The following is a 22,531-nucleotide window of genomic DNA, read 5'->3' as shown; positions in this document are numbered from 1 at the left end:
TTAACACGACGTTTTGGTTTTCTTTCCTGTTATAAAGATGGGGAAAATACCCTTTCTGTAGTTCCTTAATTCCGAACATTTTAGTAATTTTGAGAGTGCCATAGGTAAAAAATTAATGGAGCCAATCATTCTTATATTGCATGAAGGAACTTCAATGGACATGTTTTTAGCTCCGCTTGGAACGATCTTTGGAAGAACACCATTCTGGTACAGGAATTGAAGAATAGGAAAAGAGTCGTATCCTTTGAAATTATGACAGAGGACTGTGGCTCCGTTATTGTTTCCAGAAAAAAGCCATTGACAAAATTCATTTGTTGTATTTATTCCACTAAATACAAGCTCATTCTTTCCACATATCTTGCATTCACTTTGTTGTGTAACTTCCTGTTTTAAACATTCTACACATACTTTATGAACAACGCATAGATTTGGTTTGTGTTCATAAGCTCCACATTTAGTTGTGCCGCAGTTTTTACATCCAGAGTTGTCTCCTCCTGGTTGATAGCCATCAGGACATTCTAACAAATCATCTTGGGTGCATTCAAAATCAAAGAATATGTAAACTTGGCGATTAGAGTCACTTTCGTCTACAGGAAATGACATATCTTCGTTGTCCTGATTTCTATTTCCAGTACCTTTATGTTTTTGCTGTCTGTCGCCTACAACTGGAAGCATAAAGCAGAGATGTCCAACTTCAAAGAAATCTTTGCAAGTCTTACAGTAACTTTCTCCACATTTATGTGTTTTCTTGTGCATGTTCTTGTTTATAGTTTGACTACAAACTTTGCACCGATAGTATGAATTGCAGGTAGAGTGGCCTTTGCTGGTTGTCCGTATGTGAAGGTTATAACAATGTTCTCCCTTGAAATGACGATTACAATCGTTACAGTATATCCAATCTTCTTCTGTTTTCTCGTGTATTTTATGGCATGATGTACAAATGTTATTGCAACGATGTTCTTCTTTATGTTGATATCCCTTTTGGCATGTATCACAATAATAACTTCGACTTAAGAAGGCAGGCATACTAGTAATAACGTCGTAATGACCATCATGGAAATACAAGTAGATCTTTTTTTCTGCCTCTGGTCCATGGTAGATGATTCCGTTAAAATGTTCCTTTGATACAATATAAATTTGATAATCTGTCATAACTGTCTGGAACCTCTTGATTTCTTCAATTCCACATTTATGAAGGGGAACTTTGGCAAGTGTGTGCAGCTCGATGGCAAGTTTCTTTTGCAATGCATAACCTCTCCGTATACTGTCCCATTTTTCATGTTTTTCCTGAGATGCTTTTGCAGTTATCAATGCTCTGGCGCAACATATATCGTCTTTGTCTGAAATGCTGATAATGCACTGCTTTGTCTTCAAAAAACGCTCTAAGTCAACATATTTACTTAGCTTTTTCGTTCCCCCTGTTGGAAGCACGACGTGTGTCATTTCAATTTCAAGCGTGTCATCCAACACAAATTGTTCATATGACTGCAAAACTCTCTCTATCTCATGCAGTAATGTTTCAACTGAAAGCTGAGAGACTTTCATGAAAGGTATGGTGATAGGAAAATCCAACTCTGGGCATTGGACTGACAATCGTATGAGGTCTGTTGACTGCATGAACTCTGTAATATTTCTAATTATAGATGCAAATAACAAGCGTAATGTCTTCAATATTTTAGGTAGATCATGAACTTCTAATTCTTTGAACGATACCTTGTAACGAGTAGTCGATGTATTAAATTTATGCATATGCTGTGTTGACAAAACACGTAGGTCGTAGAATTGTTCAGGGTCGTCTTTACTGGTTACTAGACGTTTTGAACTTTGGTTAAGGTCATCCTCAGCTGGTCTTTTCAAACCTCTACCAATCTGATTATGATTTTCCTCTCTGTGGCGTTGTAAATTGTCATGCCTCGAAAACAGTATACCACAGTCGTTACATTGAAATAAAGATTCATCCTGGTGTCTCAATATATGACGATCTAGATTATCTTTTCGTCCAAATGTCTTCTGGCAAATTGTACAAGGATATATATCTTTATGTCCAAATTGTCGACGATGATTGATCAACATTCCAAGTTTAGAAAATGAAGCTCCACATTGTTGACATTCGTATTTTCTTGCCATCTTTCCTTCTTTATAGTTCTAGTACAAAGGAATTGATTCTGAAAAAATTAAAGATTTAAATAGTCTAACTTTACCCATAGTTCCATGATAGTCATAAATATTGAAATATTGTGAAGATACTCATTTAACGATTGATTGTCAAAGAGAGTAGATGGATGATAAAACGTGTCCCATGTGTAAACTACAATTTTCTAGAAAAGACGTTATGATGCGACATCATAGAAACAAACATGGAATCACTCAACCATATCCGCAGGGCAGTCATGCGTATCCGCCGCCGCCGCCGCCGCCGCCGCGTGATGAGGATACGCCACCGCCGCAAAAGGGAGAATCACCACCGCCGCCGCCGCCGCCGCCGCCGCAGAAGGAAGAAACAGAACACTTTGTGTTTAAACATCCATTCACGATGACGGTGAGCGGACCTACATCATGTGGCAAAACATTTTTTGTGAAAAAACTTCTTCAGAATTCAAGATTTATTCAGCCCACTATTCAGAGAATAATATGGCTATACAGACGTTGGCAACCACTCTACGACGAAATACAAAAGACTGTTCAACCGTATGTTGAATTCGTACAAGGAATACCAGTTGATTTAGAGAAGGATAGCTATCTGGATTCAAGTTTAAGAAATATGATAGTTTTGGACGATTTAATGTCAACATCAGCAAAAGATCCTAGAATCACTGACTTGTTTACGGAAGGAAGCCATCATAGGAATCTATCAGTTGTAGTATTAAATCAAAATCTTTACTTCAGTAAAGATCCTACACAGAGAAGAAATTGTCATTACTTGGTATTATTTAATAACCCTATCGATAAACAACTGATAATGACTTTAGGTAGACAAATGTATCCTGGAAAAGGACCATACTTTTTAGAAAAATTTGAAGAATCAACTAGTAAACCATTTGGATATCTTCTTCTGGATTTAAAACCATCGACACCAGAATCAAATCGACTGCTTGCTAACGTTTTACAACAACAACCATCAAAGAGCAATGAATTCATTCCTACTTCAAAGGATATAAAAACAGACCAGCATTCAGCCGTTCCTTATTCTTATGAAGACGATCCTAGTGAACAGACGTATGAAAATATGCCCTCCTGTGACGATTGCGGAGTAGTGCTTGACAGCATGCACGATTTACAAAGACATATCAAACATTGGTGTCCAGAAAACGAATCTTTAAAGAGGAAAAGAGACAACGAAGACCTAGGTAACGAGAATCCTTCTAAAAAGTCGGTCCCTGAATGGATTAAATATGATAGTGGCTCAGACGATAGTAGTGAAGTTGAAGATGTTAATATAGACGACAATGAAGGATATAAAACCCTATTAAATGCAGCCATTGATACAGCAAAAGATACTTGGGATAAGAAATATGACAAGTACGTGAAAGAGGGTATGAATAAGGAGGACGCCATTCAACGAAGCAATCAAAAAATAACCCATCTTGTTCAACGTCAGTTTTTTAAACGCTATACTGATTTGTTGAAACTGATCGTTCCCCTAGATGAAAGCAATGTGCATTCTGACATTTTACGACAAATTCAGGATGTTGTTGAAGACGATACAGATTATGAAACTCAAATTCGGCGTATTCTCATGAAAAATCGACATCAATTTAATGAATTATTTGATGATGATTACTTTGAAATGAATAGTGACAATGAGGATAACGACGATGAGGACGATGAAGAGGACACTGACGAAGATATACAAGAGGAAGAATAGTCTTTATAACATACTGTATAACACGGACTTCATTATATCCATTTAAATATTTGTGTTGACAACATGTCTGCATGGGAGAAATATCTAAAGGACATTTACTACATTCCGTCAAATTCTGCTAGCTTTTCGGGACCAGACAAACTTTATAATTATGTACAAAAAGAAGGGAAGTTCAAAATTAGTAAATATAAGATACGAAAATGGTTACAAAGCCAGGAACCATACAGTTTACAACGACCATTAAGAAGACCACAGAATAGAACGGAAATCGTAGTTGCCGGCATAGATGACCAGTGGTCTGCTGATCTCATGGATATGGTCAAGTTTTCAAAATACAATAAAGAATATAAATACGTATTGGTAGTCATTGATGTGTTTTCAAAGTATTTATGGCTACGTAAATTAAAAGATAAAAAAGGCGAATCTGTTGCAGCTGCATTTCAAGACATATTTAAAGCTGGAAGAGTTCCAAATAGAATAAGAACGGATATGGGACAGGAGTTCAAGGCAAAGAGAGTTCAGACAGTTTTTAAAAAGGAAAGGATTAATCATTTTTATGCATTTAATGAGGTTAAGGCATCAGTGTCCGAGCGTGTTATAAAAACTATAAAAACGAAAATATATCGATACTTTTCGTACAATCAGTCTTACAGATACATAGACAAGCTTCAAAGCTTTGCAGATGGATGCAACCATACTATTCATAGCACTATCGACATGGCACCCATTGAAGTAAAAAAAGAAAATGAAGAAACTGTTCGATTATCGACATATTTTTCAAGACCACATTCTGGAAAGTTAAAGAAACAGTACCGCTTTAGGTTTAAACTTGGAGATCGAGTAAGACTTACATATTTGAGAAATATTTTTTCTCGGGAATATGACGAAAAATGGACTGGTGAGGTATTTACGATATCCGGACGATTTTGGAGAAACATGACACCTTTATATCGCATCAAAGATTACCATGGAGAGGAAATAGCTGGATCCTACTACGAATCTGAACTTCAACGAATAAACACCAAAGATAATTCCTTGTGGAAAATTGAAAAAGTGATAAAAACCAAAGGAAGAGGATCATATAAACAATATTATATCAAATGGTTAAATTGGCCAAACAAGTTTAATTCCTGGGTGAAAGCCAGTGATGTTAAAGACTATTAAACTCATAAATGAGTTTCAAATGTACATTATTTTCTTTTACAATTGTATTACAAATAAAAAAAAAAATTAAATTAACAGTGTTTATTCTTTTTATACCAACCTTTTTTTTTTATCTAAAGTATATGCATTTTCTCGAATATATCAACTAGTGCACCATATTACAAAAAGTAAATATACATGAAAATCTAAACATTTCTGATGCCCTTTACAAGAAACGTTCGGTAGATTTCACGCTGACTCCTAAAAGGGCGGAGTCTCCCCTCGACAAACGAGACCATGCATGTGTAGGATCGGATGAATAGTCAGACTCATAGCAGTGGACAGATCATGTCAAGCACCAAACATCCGCTATTGGCTAAATGACCTCAACTAGAGCCTCATTCACATACATACACGTGGAAATCTACTCTAGATGTTCATGTATAATTACTTTGCAATTATGATTAGTTCTAATTAAAATACATTTGCTTCATTAATGTTAAAAGTTTAATCACCTTTTTCAAAGTACCCTTATATCAACAGAGATGGTGTGTTGATATCTATTCCAAGGCAATTGCGAGCAGAAAGGACCACACTCTCTGCCATTAGAACGGGGTTACTCTTTGAGATTTTGACTAACACTTTTCTAAGTAGAAAATTGGTTCACCTCCATATATCATAATATTTTATGGTATTTAAATACTTACAACTATTGTCAGTTTGAAATGACGTGGTGGCTCGTTGGAACTTTAACTCAAGAGGCATGAACTCACCTGAGTTTTGTCGTATTTATAGTGGTTCGTGGAACGGTTCATCATTAGGGATAACAACTCTGATGTTCATAAACTAAAAATCTATTTAAACACGGAATTATATAAAAAATCAGAAAATCAACATTCATTCAGTGCTTAATCCCCCTTTAAATGGACTGACCAATTTTCCCCAAAAATTTACCTGTTCAGTTAAATATGTTCGCCATGTTGATAAGTCGTGTTTTTTATTACTGCTACCAGAAAAGCACATTTAACATAATTACAATCTATGGATGTGCCCAAATTATCGGATAACGCTACATAATTGTTCATGGAACTGATTGGCGTTAATAATTATCGATTATTTCATATGGATTAATTTTAGTTTACAATTATTATCGTAACGGTGAGCTCTCCATAGACAAGAACAACAACAAACGGATCTGATTGTTTTGTTCAGGTCTACTGATTTCTTTAATACTTATTTATAAATGACAATACAAGTGGTATGTGTGTGTGTGTGTGTGTGGTTTTTTTGTAGTTTTTTTGTATTAATTTGTTTATTTAGTCTTATTAAAAACGATGAATCGAACTAAAATTAGGATTTCAGTGACCAGACATAATGTATATTTATGCACAGGTGTAAACCAGTATAATCCAGTTAAAGATAGCGTCAACATGGTCAAAATATAAAACATGACCCAGTTATCACTAAATTATATTCATTTGAAACAATTAACTGTCTCTTAAGAATTATATTCATTGCAGAAATTATATCACCCAAGTTTCACAAAAAAACAATATTTACTGTTAATAAAAATAACATTAATTTACACATACATTGTGTACATCTATTAATACTCATGTAAACATTGAATGTACGGTTCGTTAAGTAGGTCATTTAAAATTAGACTAAGTTGAGATAAATATTTTGATATACGTTGTTCTTTTAATTTTTTTCCCAATACACATGATAATATACTGTTTATTCTACTTCTGGTCATCTACAATTAACGTTTTGTCTGTGTTAATTGATTTGGTCAAACCTCTGTTAAAATTCTAACAGCCATACAAGAGGAGTAATTAATCAGACTCGGACCATTATCAAAACTAAATATTAATTAGGAATTAAAGTAATCTACTTAATTATATTATTAATTGTCAAAATTAATTATTAATTAAGAACACACAAAAATTTCTTAATTATGTTACTAATTAAAAAAAAATAAAAAATGACCACTTGACCCATATCGAAAATTCCCTCCTCCATCCAAGATGGCGGCTTTAACGTTATGCCTATGGGGGGAAAATCGACTAGTCTAACAGGGATGACTACTGACTACTACTACTACTACGTGCAAAGAGCGTGGCACTCTCTTTACACGAGGCATCGGATTTAACGTCCCCATTCTGACAAGACGTGGCTGCAAATTTGTACATCTCGCACTGCCAAACGGACGCCCTACTTTGGCGAGGGTTTTACTGCCGGTCGGAGGAAGACCAATGGTGACCATACTTCTATTCCCCAGTTACCCTTGGGGGTTTCATGAATTAAAGAAGGGAGGGGTTGGGTCACCATACCCCGACTTTAGACCTCAATTAAAAAAGTTCCGTAACTTTACCTACCTGGATCTTTGGGTCCAGGCAACCTTAGGCAATTGCCTATCATTTGTACCTAAGGTGGACAAAAGCTTTGCTGTAGGGACTTTTTATGAATAAAAGAAGGGAGGGGGTTGCGTCACCATACCCCAACTTTGGACCTCAATTAAAAAAGTTCCGTAACTTTACCCACCTGGGTCTTTGGGTCCAGGCAACCTTCGGCAATTGCCTATCAGTTGTACTTAGTGTGGACAAAAGCTTTGCCGTAGGGACCTTCTTTCGAATTAAAGTTGGGAGGGGTTAGGGTCGCCATACCCCAACTTTGGACTTCAGTTGTAGAAATTCTAGAACTTTACCCACCTGGGTTTTTGGGTCCAGGCAACCTTAGGCCATTGCCTATCATTTGCACCTAGTGCGGACAAAAGCTTTGCCGATTGGACTTTTTTTCCGAATTAAAGTTGGGAGGGGTTAGGGTCACCGTATCCCAACTTTGGACCTCAGTTGTAGAAATTCTAGAACTTTACCCACCTGGATCATTGGGTCCAGGCAATCTTAGACCATTTCCTATCATTTGCACTAGTGTGGACAAAAGCTTTGCCGTAGGGACCTTCTTTCGAATTAAAGTTGGGAGGGTTAGGGTCGCCATACCCCAATTTTGGACCTCAGTTGTAGAAATTCTATAACTTCATCCACCTGAATCATTGGGTCCAGGCAATCTTAGACCATTTCCTATCATTTGCACCTAGTGTGGACAAAAGCTTTGCCCTAGGGACTTTGTTACGAATTAAGTTGGGAGGGTTAGGGTCGCCATACCCCAACTTTGGACCTCAGTTGTAGAAATTCTATAACTTTACCCACCTGGGTCTTTGGGTTCAGGCAAGCTTAGGCCAATACGTATCACTTGCATCTAGTGTGGACAAAAGTTTTGCCGTAGGAACTTTTTATGAATTAAAGTTAGGAGGGGGTTGGGTCCAGATTTACATAATCTTGGATTCAAAAAAAATGTCGTTTAGATTAAACAAAAATCTTTATGTCAATTCGTTTCTCGTTCTATAAGTGTGTCACTCTTACACTAATCACTCTTCCTATCGAAAGATAATAATCAATTACCAGTGTGACGACATACTTTTGAATAATTAGAAAAATGTACTAGTTCTTTGACAAAAGAAGAAAACTGCGTATAACACTTATCAGCTTTTATTTCTACAGAAAATCTAACAAAAAATACTTGACGTTCCAAAATCAGTCGGGTTTTTTTTTCTTTTCTTTTCAAACTTATATATAATCTAGAAGATTTAATTGTATCGTTACACTAGTTTAGTGTGAACTGTTGTTATTAATTGTTTCATTAGTATAAAGACAACACACCCATCTCTATTCAGAGAACACGAAAAAGAGAAAGGATTAGCTAAAAGAAATTTTAGATGCCGGCTTAAAAAAGTTGTATTAAATACACGAATTGCTAATTAACTTTGTTTGTGTTAAAATGGAATTGCATTTCGTCTTTCATCTGGTAATGATTGTCATCAGATTTCAATGGACGTTTGGTGTTATTGCAAGTCTTCGGTTTTTAGGCATGATCAGGTTGGCGCGTTTTCTTATTGTTCGCTGGCTTATTGTTCGCTAGCTTGATGCATCTTATTGTTCGCTAGCTTGAGTCTGGTTGATCATGTGTAGTGGAGTGACAAATCAAGGAAATGTCGCTGATTTAAAGAGTTTAATGGGCCGAATTAAAGCCGAACATTCACATAAGGATAGAGTTTACATCATACTATCATTTAAGCACTGTGGTAGAGTTTTCCCACGGTGCAGGTTTTTGTAAAATCGTGATAGAGTGTGACTTTTGGATTTTTTTCTATTTCATTATGTAACCCAGGAAGAGTTATAAAAAATGCACGAATGATGATTTCAGTAATATTTTTTTTTATAAAATTAAAACCATTATGATTAAGCTTTTACTCAACCGCTCCAATTGATTTTCCCCCTTTGACTGTACATTTGTGTTATAACGTATGTAATTATACCCAACACTTGGGTTTAACGAGTCCATTTCATTTGTATTATTCGTTTGCCAATCGGGATTAATTGGACGTAAGAATAAACTCATTTACAATTAATCATTGAATTGCAGTAGGTGTCATTATATCTATTATTCATCAAGACCTTTCTTATATATAAATTTAATTATTTTTTTTTGGTAATATGACGACACTACGCATCGTCAAATTATCATTAATATACGTTGTTGAAATAGTTTTCGGACAGATACACCAGATTCGTCCACGAAATGGTTAACAGAGATATACTTACATTATACCTGTTTATTTTAGTACTTTATCGAAATGCATTCGGAGTGACATCAGCACCACTAGGAAATAGCGGCATGAAAGTTCTGGGTACGTTAATTTTAGTTACTTAGAGAAAGTGTTCATTTGAAGGGAACAATAATTTACCTTTGTTATTTCGTTCGATGTTTTTTTAAAGTTTTATGTGTCACGAGTTCGATAGTTTTTGAAATGTCCATTTCCTTAACATTGACTTGCAGTTTGAGGGTTTGTATGTTGAGCTCTACAAATCTTTATTTGGGGTGCAATGTTGTCTAATTGGTCGGTATTTTTGTATAAAATGTTTCCAAATGTCCTGATTTGCTGTAATCAGTCGTTCGAATTGATCCATGGTCTAATTTGAGAGTCATAACATTGTGCTTATATGTTAATATTTTCACAAATGTAGCAGTGTAATATTTCTCCTTTCTCTAATTCTAATTTTATGTTCCAAATATTCATGTTGGGACATGGCTAATTTTTCTGTGGAATCTGGTTTGCTTAGCATTTCGTCAAGTTTGCAATTAAGAGTCATGATAATCATCTTCCACACTTTTCCTTTGATTTGATATTCCTCAAATAATTGATTTGTTTTGTTGTTTGTAAATGTACGCACGCCTCACATTTTTTTTTTTCGGAAAAAATATTTCAAAGCAAAATATACGAAAGTTGGACAAAATACAGTTAAGCAGCAAGGAATTATTGACTACAAAATAAAATTGTCAGTATTGACTTTAAAAAACTTTAAGTCATTTTCATTAGGTGTTCTACAATCAGTTAATCAGCCATTTAAGTTCAGATTTAAGAAACGTTTTATTGAGTATTTTGGTGTGACCTGCTTTAACAAATCTGTTTCCATATTAAATGGGTATACTGGATCCGAAAACCAAAGTTGCCTGGTGATTAATAGCTTTTTCATAATCTATTTTGTATATTGTTTAAGATGTCGCAAACCGTTAAACAAAATTTCTTATTGCTTTATTATATATACAGGGGTATTTTGTTTCACTTTTTTATTTTCAATAGAAAAAAAATAAATAAGAACTTGACCTTCTCTCCAAATAAGCTCTTCATATTGAAATGTTGTACTCCAGACGCGTGTTTCGTCTCCAAAACACACCTTGTTAACTTTGCCTTCATTCTAGTCTAATGAAAATCACTTTACTAAAAGTTCTAATATATTTTTTGTGACTAGCACGTGAACAGAAAAAAATGTAACCAATCTGTTCTGGCTGTTTTTACAAAACACATTTGTTCTTATGTATCCAATAAACACTTAAATAAAGTTTGAGTTTTTCAGATATCAATAAAATTTTCAAACTTTCGTGGAATATTTCAAAACTTGGACAGAAGCTTCTTCGTGGTCAAAAGACACTATCGAGATCAAATTCATGAATATTGTGTTCTGATTTGTCCGTATTTTGCTGATAAATGGATTTTATGTTTTTGCAGTTAACATTTAAATACAGTCTAGGCTTTAAGTGAGTTTGTTTACATTAATTACATTGTCAAACCTACGAGACCCCCTTTAAAATCGACTTTTCAACGTATCTCTCCAAGATGCACAATTATGAAAAAAAAAAATATTACAAAAAATGTTTTAACAAAGTAAACCTCCAAGGTAAATTCAAAAAGGGGAAGTCAATAAAACCCGACAAAAACCAAAACCTCGATTATATCAATCAACGGAACGATTGGAAAACAACTGTCATACTCCCGGCATTTTCTGAAGAATATGGTGGGTCAAACCAGGGTTTATCGCTAGCTAAACATATCACTTGTATGACGTTTTTCATGTTATGTCATATACTTATGCCATTCCTTCCTGTGTTAACGTGTTTTTTTTTTAATGATAAACAATTTGTTTCAGCAATCCATAGTTTACAGAAAGTTTCAAAGAGAAACCCTAAGATATATCAGCAAATAGTAGACCAATTGCAATGTCCACAGAATGTTAACATTATGGATTGCTACACCACTTTAATGTCACCATGGATACGTTATATGCTATCTCACAGAAGACATTTATAAGATCAAGACATGATAGTGAGGATATTTATGCTTGATAGATGGAATTTAGAATGTGTATGCTTTTCCAAAAATGTGGATATTTTTACTGTACTACTTTTGAAGAGATTGACTTTGTTAACAACGGTTTGGACGATATACACTTTTATTAAACGTATACATTTTTAAAACGTACACAGCTCTTTAAATAATTATGAATACCTGCATGCAGTATCACATTCCTATAATAAACCATTTCCTGGAAGTTCGGTATTTTTGTTATTTTACTTTCTACTTTATCCACAGATCATAAAAGAGTTACAAAACTAGTTCTGCTCATCGTCCAGATATAAAGATAATCCTACACGATACGTAAATGACTGTTTCCTTGATATTGTCAACACATAACTCAGCTGAGGGCTAATCCAGAAAATTGGCAGAACGTAAAAGAGAGGCGAAAGATACCAAAGAAATATTCAGACTCATAAGTCGAAACAAAATGACAATGTAAAAAAGGAACACTTTGTCTGAATGAAAGAAGATCTTTTAAACTTTTATTTGAATCAAAGCCAATGGTTTTACGAAGCTTAATCAGCATCTACGGTTCTAACATTTTCAACGGTAAAATATCTAATCCAATGCAACTAACACACCCAAAGTCTTTACTTTGCATTCATCTGTTGTTCCTCTTTCGGTCTGCATGTCAAAGGAGTAGACAGTGACCTTGTTTCTTATATTGAAAACTTAATGTACACAGAAAATTCATACACAATTTTATCTGTCTTCCCACTGCTGGAACCATTCTGTTCAGCTTTTCATAAATTTGCAAAAAACGGCTAAATGACTTCAAAACCCTTGACCCCGGCCTATGACCGAATCATAATGTTTGAGCTGACGTTTGGAAAACCTGATAATCAGTTTTTATGCTTTCAAGATTTTGGCGTTTGGGCGTTCCTGGTGAAGTTATATGTACTGAACAGACTTGGGGTCAATTGCATTGGAATGTAATTAATTAAATTACACATTACATTGCAAAAATGATCAATTACACTAATTACACATTACACAGTTTTTGAAATGTAATTAATTAAATTACAATTACTTTACTAAAGTAATTAATTAAATTACACATTACATTTCATCATAACTTTTTTTAAACAATATATATCATGTATATATAGCATGTGTAAAATATTCATGTAAGCTTACAGCATAGTTTTAGCATTGCATTTGATTATCATTAGTATTTTTAATGTCTTCTATCAACACATCTTATGATCTAGCAATACCTGCCACATCAGCTCCTGTCGAAACAAAGTGTTCAGACAGGATCTGATGTGGCAGGTATTGCTAGATCATAAGATGTGTTGATAGAAGAGGGAATGTGTTCCTATTAACTTGCCAATACATTAAGGGGTATTTTGAAAACTCAGAAATGAAGCCATTTAATTAAACATAATATAAATAAATAAATTATAAATAAATTAAACTAGAGGCTCTCAAGAGCCTGTGTCGCTAACCTGCATTTACTGATGCTTTGGAAATCATGTAAAATAAGGTTAAATTCATAATTAATAGTATTAGATATTAGATATTATAATGATATCTAAGATAATAACAAAAAACTGCAAAATTTCTGTAAAATTAATAACTCAGGGGCAGCAACCCAACAACAGGTTGTTGGATTCGTCTGAAAATTTCAGGGCAGATAAATCTAAATCTGATGAACATTTTTGCCACCTGTCAGATTTGCTCTAAATGCTTTAGTTTCAGAGATATAAACCAAAAACTGCATCAAGTCGGCCATGATGGTTGGAAGGCGGGGTCATCGGACAAATTTTTTAAACTAGATACCCTAATAATGATTATGGCCAAGTATGGTTAAATTTGTCTCAGTAGTTTCAAAGAAGAAGATTTTTGTAAAAGATTACAAAAATTTACGAAAAATTGTTAAAAATGTCCTATAAAGGGCAATAACTCCTAAAGGGGTAGACTGACAATTTTGGTCATGACGACTTATTTGTAGATCTTACTTTGCTGAACATTATTGCTGTTTACAGTTTATCTCTATCTATAATAATATTCAAGAAAATAACCAAAAACTGCAAAATTTCCTTAAAATTACCAATTCAGGGGCAGCAACCCAACAACAGGTTGTCAGATTTGTCTGAAATTTTCAGGGCAGATAGATCTTGACCTGATAATCAGTTTTATCCTATGTCAGATTTACTCTAAATGCTTTGGTTTTAGAGATATAAGCCAAAATCTACATTTTACCCCTATGTTCTATTTTTAGCCATGGTGGCCATCTTGGTTGGTTGGCGGGGTCATCGGACACATTTTCTAAACTAGATACCCTAATGATGATTGTGGCCAAGTTTGATTAAATTTGGCCCAGTGGTTTCAGAGGAGAAGATTTTTGTAAAAAGCTAACGACGACGGACAACGACGACGACGGACGACGGACGCCAAGTGATGAGAAAAGCTCACTTGGCCCTTCGGGCCAGGTGAGCTAAAAATTGTCCATGTTTTTTACTTTACAATTATCATGATTATTTAAAAGTATGCTCGTCACTAGATTGAAAATAATTTTTTAGCACAAACAATGTATAATGTCTGATCAATATTAGCAATATTTTGCTAATTAGATAAAATACATGTAATAGTGGCATTGTCCCTAGGCTGTTTTATTACACATTTAGTCTGATTAATTGCCATTTGTTTTTACAGCTGATAATTTTAATTCTATAATCCTTTTGTGTATACTAATTTGACAAAATGATTGTGTGCAGTGATTTAAAATTCTAAATGAACTGTCTAAGAAAGATTTATACATTTGTTTAACAATACATACATGTATTTTTATCATATGAATATATACATGTTATCAATCTATTTAGATAAAGATCTTTCTTAAAAACTGAACAACACCAATATATGATTCTCACATTTTTTTTAAGTTATAAGACTATTTAGAAAACATTTCTGTATGTCAAATAAATAATATTTATATTAACACAATTTTTTATCATTAACATGATTAACACCATAAAAGTACATGTAATTGAAATGTAATTCAAAAGTAATTTAGCATAACATGCTCTTTTCATTGTAATTAATTAAATTACCATTACATGTAATTGAAAAAATGCTCAATTACACATTACATTCAATTACATGGAAAATTGTAATGCATTACACTTAATTACCATTACATTTTCAATTACCCCATCCCTGGTACTGAACATGATTTATAGCATAGTTTTCTTAAAGTGTCCGTTGATTAATTTTTAATTTATCAAATGTCATTTTCATTATCACCACATTCAACGAATGTCTATAACAAATTTCGAGAAGAGATAGATTTGACGATGAATGTCAATAAAGTTCTTCAAAAACATTCTCCAACTTTACGTACAATGATTAAAATTTACAGTAGTATCAATAAGGGGCAACAGTAGTTTACTGATGTTCAATTCTCATAAATCCACAAAGAAGATGAAAATCAAGGTAAAACGCATGAAACTGAATGAATCATAACAAGAGGCTCTCAACTGATTCTACTTTGGTTTTGGAAATCATGTAAAAAAAGATTAAAATCATAACAGATACCCTAATAATGATTGAGGTCAAATTTGGTTTAATATTGGCTATGTAATTTAATCAAAAGCAGAAGACTTTTGTAAAGTTTACAGACATTACCAATAAATTCATTGAAATTGTAGAAAATGATTTTATAAGGACAATAACTCCAACATCCAACAAGATGTCAATTAACAATTTTGCTCATGTTGACTTATGTGTAGATCTTCTTTCCTTGATATTTTTGCAGTTTACAGTATATCTCAATCTATAAAGATACATGTATTAAGGTTTTCATCAGCACCTCATAAGGAACATTTATGCCATGTTTGGTTTCATTCCATTCAGTGCTCCTCTAGAAGAAAACATTTGTATGTATTTCCCATAGGGTCTTATGTTAAACTTAGTCCCCTGCTGGCGGCCATCTTGGATGATGGTTCGGCTACAAAGTAACAACATTTGGTAAGCACCTCATAAGGAACATTCATGCCATGTTTGGTTTCATAATATTCAGTGGTTCTCTAGAAGAAAACAATATTATGTATTTCCTATAGGGTCCTATGTTAAACTTACTCCCCTGCTGGCAGCCACCTTGGATGACAAATCAGCTTCAAAGTAACAACACTTGGTCAACACATCAGAAGAAACATGCATACCATGTTTGGTTTCAATCCATTAAGCGGTTTTTCTAGAAGAAGACATTTTTATTTTCCATAAGGTCCTTTGTTTAACTAAGTCCCCCGTGGCAGCCATCTTGGTTGATGGATTTGCTACAAAGTAACAACACTTGGTCAGCACCTTATAAGGAACATTCATGCCATGTTTGGTTTCATTCCATTTAATGGTTCTTCAAAAGAAGATTTTATGTATTTCACATAGGGTCCTTTGATAAACTAAGTTCCTTGCTGGCAGCCATCTTCGATGATTGATTGGCTACAAAGTTACAACACATGGTCAGCACCTCATAAGGAACATTCATGCCATGTTTGGTTTCAATCCATTCAGTGGTTCTCTAAAGGAAGACATTTGTATGTATTGTCCATAGGTCATTTGTTAAACTAAGTTCCCCGCTGGCAGCCATCTTGGATGATTGATTGGCTACAAAGTAACAACAATTGGCCAGCACCTCATTAGGGACATTCATGCCATGTTTGGTTTCATTCCATTCAGTGGTTCTCTAAAAGAAAACATTTATATGTATTTCCTATAGGGTCCTATGTTAAACTAAGTCCCCGCTGGTGGCCATCTTTGATGATTGATCGCCTACAAATTTACAACACTTGGTCAGCACCTCATAAGGAACATTCATGCCATGTTTGGTTTCATTCCATTCAGTGGTTCTCTAGAAGTTCAAAATGTAAAAAGTTTACGACGACGATGAAAGACGACGGATGCCAAGTAATGAGAGAAAGGAGCGAGATTGGTTACGTTAAAAAAAGGGGCGACTCATGGTAGGAATGCATCTACCACTATGCGAATTCGAAATCAGTCAAAATGTTACAATCGGGAATTAGACATAATCGGCAAATTTACAGATCAGACGCATTTTCTATAAAAATCTAAGACCGCGAAACATATCGCTAGCGAGTTAAGATACAGACGTGTCGTATCGGCCAACCAATTCGTTATGGTGATCGTAAAACTTATGCAGTGTCGATTTCAGTCGTTGTTCCCCATACCTCTGTTGGATTAGATTTTGTGTCATAAGTTAATAAAATCCGTATAGTGTGAACATGCACCAGCGTAATGTATCGATTTGTATATGCTATACTATGGAACAGAGGGTAAGTTACTGCTGAGAAATGAGATGTTGACAATTGGAAAGTTAAAATCACCACGTTTGTCATAAATTCACTTTTGAAGACGTCTATTTGTGTCAATATCGAGGAAAAAAACAAGATATGAAGCAGACCTTCTAGTTTCCTTAATCTCAATATAAAAATAAGAAGATGTGGTATGATTGCCAATGAGACAACTATCCACTAGAGTTCAAATAAAGTGGATAAAAGCAATTATAGGCCACCGTTTCCCTTCAGGAACTGAAGTGTGTGCCGCAAACTTGCAGTAGACCTGCTGCAGGTGGAACGGGGACCCAGTTATTTCCCCCATTACTTCAATGCAATTTTATCCAAATTCAGGGGCAGATTTTTTACTCCCTATACTAGACTCCAAAATTCAAATTACTTTCTCATACTAGTAGTCCCCTCCATGGTTTGGTTTCTGGGAGAATTCTTGTAAGGTCATGACCGGCATTTAATAGAGCAATACTGTTTTGAGTATTAATAGGGTCATTTTATTAACTTCCTGGTTAAAATTGGAAATAAAATTTGGACCATTTACTTAGACAGTCATTCACCCTATATATTTCAGAATCATTGAAAATTTAACAGAAGTTGAAAGTTTAATGAATACCCTTAAGATAGACTACAAATGTAAGCATTTTTACATAATTTTCATCTCGGAACAATATCCCATTTAAAAGATGGTAATTTTATTAAGGAACTTCATTCGTGGGTACTGGACTGGTATCCTGTAGGTTTGCGACAAACAAAAAGGTTGCCAGAAAACAGACAAAAGTGTTTGCAGCTAGCTGCAAACTTCACGCAAACATTGCAGCTTTTTGCTGCAAGCTTGCGGCAAGTTTGCAGAAACACCAATGTTTGCAGTAAGATTGCAAGAGAGTTAAGATAATATAGAATGTTTGCCGAACGATTGCAGAAATCTTTGACCATTCTATGTTTGCAAGAACATTGCAAATTTTTCACTGGGTAATTTGAAAGAGATAAAATGAATGTGTCTACACATATGACATTTATATATGTGTAGTTCCTGCAAGTTTGCTGCAAACATGCAGCAGAAAAAAATAACTGGTATTAAAAAGTTTGCGGCAAGTTTGCAGCAAATCTAATTTGCATAATTATGTTTGCCGCAAGTTTACCGCAAGCTTCATTTGCATGGTAAAAGGGTTGCGGCAAGTTTGCTGCTAGTTTGCTGCAAACGTTTGCAACAAGGCTTATTTTACGGTAAGGGCTGTCCTTCGACACTGAGAAAAATCAAAATCGTGTAGTAGGTAATAAAAGGCCTCGACATGAAACGTGTGAAACAATTCAAACGAGAAAATCAACGGCTTTATTTATAACAAAACAATTAGACTGCCAAAAATCAGTTGCAATTGGCTTATTCAAAAACATCGATAGAAGGCACAACAAACAACATAAAAACTACAGACACAAAGCACCAATAGTACTATTTCAAAGCCAATTACAACTAATAAACAAATCATGTTCTCCCAGACTAAAGTATCAATAAATTCACATCCAAATAATTCAGTGTAAGAGGTTATAAACAGTCTGAGAAACACATGACCCTATGCAATGGCAAAATATTAGTAAATAGTATCGACAGGACGTATGATCATAAGTTTTCATTTATGTACATATATAGCAATATATTTTTAGTTGCGTTTCAATTTGTCAAAACCAAAATCAATGTTAGTACCGATAAAAACAATATTGAAAGATCTTACTATTGTGTTAAACAGATAACCGTTAACATAAGTTTACTCATCGGATCAATTAGTTTACATGGTTCGTATCTAAATTTACCGGCTCTATAAACAACATTACCATAAAAATTGAGATGTTATATCCATTATTAATAAGAACTCTACATGTACAACCAAACCTCCTCTTTGGAATTTAGTAAAGGTTTTAATTAATATGTGGTAACGAAATCCCTGACTTTATAATTTACCAATTATACATAAATCACGTTCATTGAAATCTAAAACGCGACTACAATTTCAATGGGATATATGAGATGTAAGCAATAATTGAAATGTTGACTATTGAGTAACAGAACACAAACAATATTTAAAAAAATCAGTTAGAACCTCACTCACACTAATAACAGCTATACTGAACACGAAACTGTTAAATAAGACATTGATTAGGGAAAATTGACAGTTAGTAAAGGGTACTAATTGTGTAACCCGAATAGCGGACTTCTTCTTTAACTTCTATATAACAGACTTTATATATATCTTTATTCTCATAAAGCCAATGCACGACATCAGTACAGAGATAAAAACTTCATAATGATGAAAAAAGGCAAACTTATTTTGTTATTTCATTTTCAGATAGTTTGATGTTATCATGGTCATCAATTTTTCATTTCACTGAGTGTTTGCATCTCATATTCTCAAGATAAATGAAGTTTAAAGACAACGATGACCTACAGATTTAAATATTAGGAGATGTCAAAGTCCTGCATTTAGTTATGGACCCGCAGCTTAACTTTATAAATTACTTTATAACGCGCAACGTCTAAATCGTTTTAAGTCTAGACATTCAGCATATGAAGGAACTTATTTCGAAATAAAGAAATAAAAAAGGAGAACTAGTCGTCATATTTGAGATAGGTACATAAAGATTGTTGGGTTGAGCTAGTTTTGGTTGATTGATTGATTAATTGATAGGTGTTTAACACCCAGCGATAATATTGCATACATATTAAGGAAGATAACATGTTAGTTCATAATGAATATACCCTGCTATTGTATTTGATTCACAAGACAACAAACAAACAAAAAACAGCCGTATTAAAAACGACACTGTCTAAATACAGTACAAATTTTGGACTAATGAGCTGCTGGCCAATCATCTAGCATACCCTATATTCTGATTTCTAGTGATAAGTAGCTGGAATACCGACTTTTTTGTCAAACTGTATATAAAGTCGTATTTTTAGACAGTACGGATGCTTAATTCCCTTCTACACCAATTCACACTTTAATCATATTTTATTCCCATTGGATATTCAGCCGGATCGACCCGACGATATTTAAATAGTCCCTTCAAATGATACAACAGCAATACTATCATTCAATATAATGAATCACTTTTGGTTTATATGCTTTCTGTTATTTCACATTTTTTGCTTTCCTCGATTTTGCTCTTGACAGTCCCCGTTGGAAATTCATTAAAACAGTGGTCCAAACAATGTATGAATTGCATTTAAAATATTCAAAAATCTCCGTACTCTTCCAAAAATCAGTTAAGCCCTCAACTCAAATACCTAATAAAATATCAACTGTATGCAACTTGGTTTATGATGATATTCAGAAAAATCTAAATAATTTGAAAACAAATAGAATTAAGCTCTAAGAATTAAGGAAAACAGTTCAGCCATATTTAGAATTGTAAAGAGTTTTGCAAATGAACTCGAAAACTAAATCAATTCACTGTTTTCGAATGTTAAAATGATTATACTTTTAAATAAATTTGCTGACAAATGTTAACATGACATTTTTTAAATCGTTTCCTGCCATTGGCTAAAAAGTAAGCTTGCATCGAGCTAGTTATACAAATTATAATTTGACGGGGACATGCACTGTCTTTGGTTTAATTTGTCTTTGATAAACACTAACAATGATTTTTTAAAACATGAGAATAAGAGGAGGGCCATTTTCCCGTGAGTTTTTTTCATTTGATTAGCTAGGTAAATCATGTTTTTAAATAGCCCGATAGATACTAATTATAGTATATGAAAACACGTCACATCATCTATTTTCATACCTTGATCAGGTATTCCTACAACAATCAAGGCCAAGACTATTTTTTGTTTTTGTTTATCAAAACCAATATTGATTTTGTCTGAGGAGCATTAAAATATAAATTATCAACTAATAGATATTCAAAATTAGTTTTGTATTAAAAAAAAAACATGGTGCTTCAGTTAGCGTATTAATGTTGGTAGGTGATTTGTAGCGTACATGTATTTCACAGCTTTGTTTAACTTAAAACTAACAAAATATTAAACAAGAATGTGTCCATAGTACACGGATGCCCCACTCGTACTATCATTTTCTATGTTCAGTGAACCATGAAATTGGGATAAAAACTGTAATTTTGCATTAAAAGGAGAAAGATCATATCATAGAGATCATGTGTACTAAGTTTCAAGTTGGTTGGACTTCCACTTCAACACAAAAACTACCTTGACCAAAAACTTTAACCTGAAACGGGACACACGGACGAACGAACAGACGGACGAACGAAGGGACGGACGGACGGACGAACGAACGGACCGAAAAACTGAATGCCCCTAAGTGGCGCCTAAAAAAGGGGGTTAAATATAAATACAAGAAACATTAAAAATCCAATTATCTGATATAAATCAGCTAATCTGATTCAAGATCGGTCTCTGTTTTAATGCCAGGAAGCCAAAACATATCGGACGCATTTAACTGGGATGTTGTTTTCCTCAATCTGGATGTATCTATATCTATACACTGTTCCAGCTTTCAATGTTTACCGTCTATATGAACCGGACAACAGCTTACACCAGTTGGTACTAGAACGGCTTGCGTAACAAACACATGTAATCTGGTCTTTTCTGCATGGCATTGTACCAAATGGATCGACCATATGTTGTGATACAGATTCAACACTTTCTTGATGTTTTACCTACAGTCACGATTGGTAGTGTAATTGATTTTTCCTGTGGTGTTGTTTCATTTTCTGATGACTTAGGTTCCGGTGTAGGGACGGTGGTACAATGTAACAATGCCATTACTAGTATCTGCACAGTTGGTGGATTGGTGATAAAATTACTGTCTGTTACATATCATACCATTTTCTAAAACGTTCTTGTTCAAGATTTAGAAAACATATTTTTGTTGTTTTGAAATTTTCTGCTATGGCCTTTTTTCGTTATGTGTATAACACACACAACATTTTGGCTTCATTGCCATATAATCAATTCTCGTGTTATTGGTTATGTACAAGAACCTACTTCAGTGTGACTCTTTGAATTAAACAAACATCCAAAAAATGTGATAGAAACATAACATTTTAATATTTCAACATAAAAAATGAGAAAAATTAGCGTGAGATCTGAACCCCATCTTAAAAACAGTCCATTATTTACAGTTTTAAACGCTTTTTTTTTTAATCTTTATTCAGTTTTAAACGCTACCAATGGAGCCACGGCGACTTTTGAAAACATAGCCGATATTAAGCAGCTATATAGGTAAAATGTAGTGATGTTCCACTTTTTATTAAAGAAGTTGTTTTAAGGTATTAAGGACACACCAAACCAATTTCATTTTTGAGGGGAAAAGTTGTATAAATTACAACAACAACAAAAAAAATAACTTTGTTTTGGTTTGAAGTGTCCTTCTAGGGGGATTCCCTGTTTTTCCAACCTAAAAACACGGTAAATTCCGCATATTTGACTTTCATCCTTTTTTGGAGGTT

At 34.1% G+C, this 22,531-nt stretch overlaps 1 protein-coding gene and 1 long non-coding RNA gene across 2 annotated transcripts; one reads left to right on the top strand and one right to left on the bottom strand.

The window, feature by feature from the left end:
• LOC127727697 (zinc finger protein 160-like) lies at positions 1 to 5,756 on the bottom strand. Its single transcript, XM_052234812.1, has 2 exons — positions 5,716 to 5,756; positions 1 to 2,165 (listed from the first exon to the last, which is right to left on the bottom strand). Exon 2 carries the CDS (start codon positions 2,125 to 2,127, stop codon positions 1 to 3), a length of 2,127 nt encoding a protein of 708 aa, XP_052090772.1. The 5' UTR covers positions 2,128 to 2,165; positions 5,716 to 5,756.
• Positions 5,757 to 9,595: 3,839 nt separating this feature from the next.
• Positions 9,596 to 11,955, top strand: LOC127728359 (uncharacterized). Its single transcript, XR_007994095.1, has 2 exons — positions 9,596 to 9,755; positions 11,554 to 11,955. It is a non-coding gene; the product is annotated as an uncharacterized LOC127728359 (long non-coding RNA).
• The last annotated feature ends 10,576 nt before the right edge of the window (positions 11,956 to 22,531 follow it).

Source organism: Mytilus californianus, unplaced genomic scaffold, assembly GCF_021869535.1.
Source record: "Mytilus californianus isolate M0D057914Y unplaced genomic scaffold, xbMytCali1.0.p SCAF_2, whole genome shotgun sequence".
Classification (NCBI taxonomy): Eukaryota; Metazoa; Mollusca; class Bivalvia; order Mytilida; family Mytilidae; genus Mytilus; species Mytilus californianus.
The sequence above is the reverse complement of the archived record's forward strand: the minus strand, read 5'-3'. Positions and strand labels throughout refer to the sequence as shown.

Excerpts from the sequence above, each read along its gene's own strand:
- LOC127727697 (XM_052234812.1), bottom strand. The coding sequence starts at position 2,127 with ATGGCAAGAAAATACGAATGTCAACAATGTGGAGCTTCATTTTCTAAA.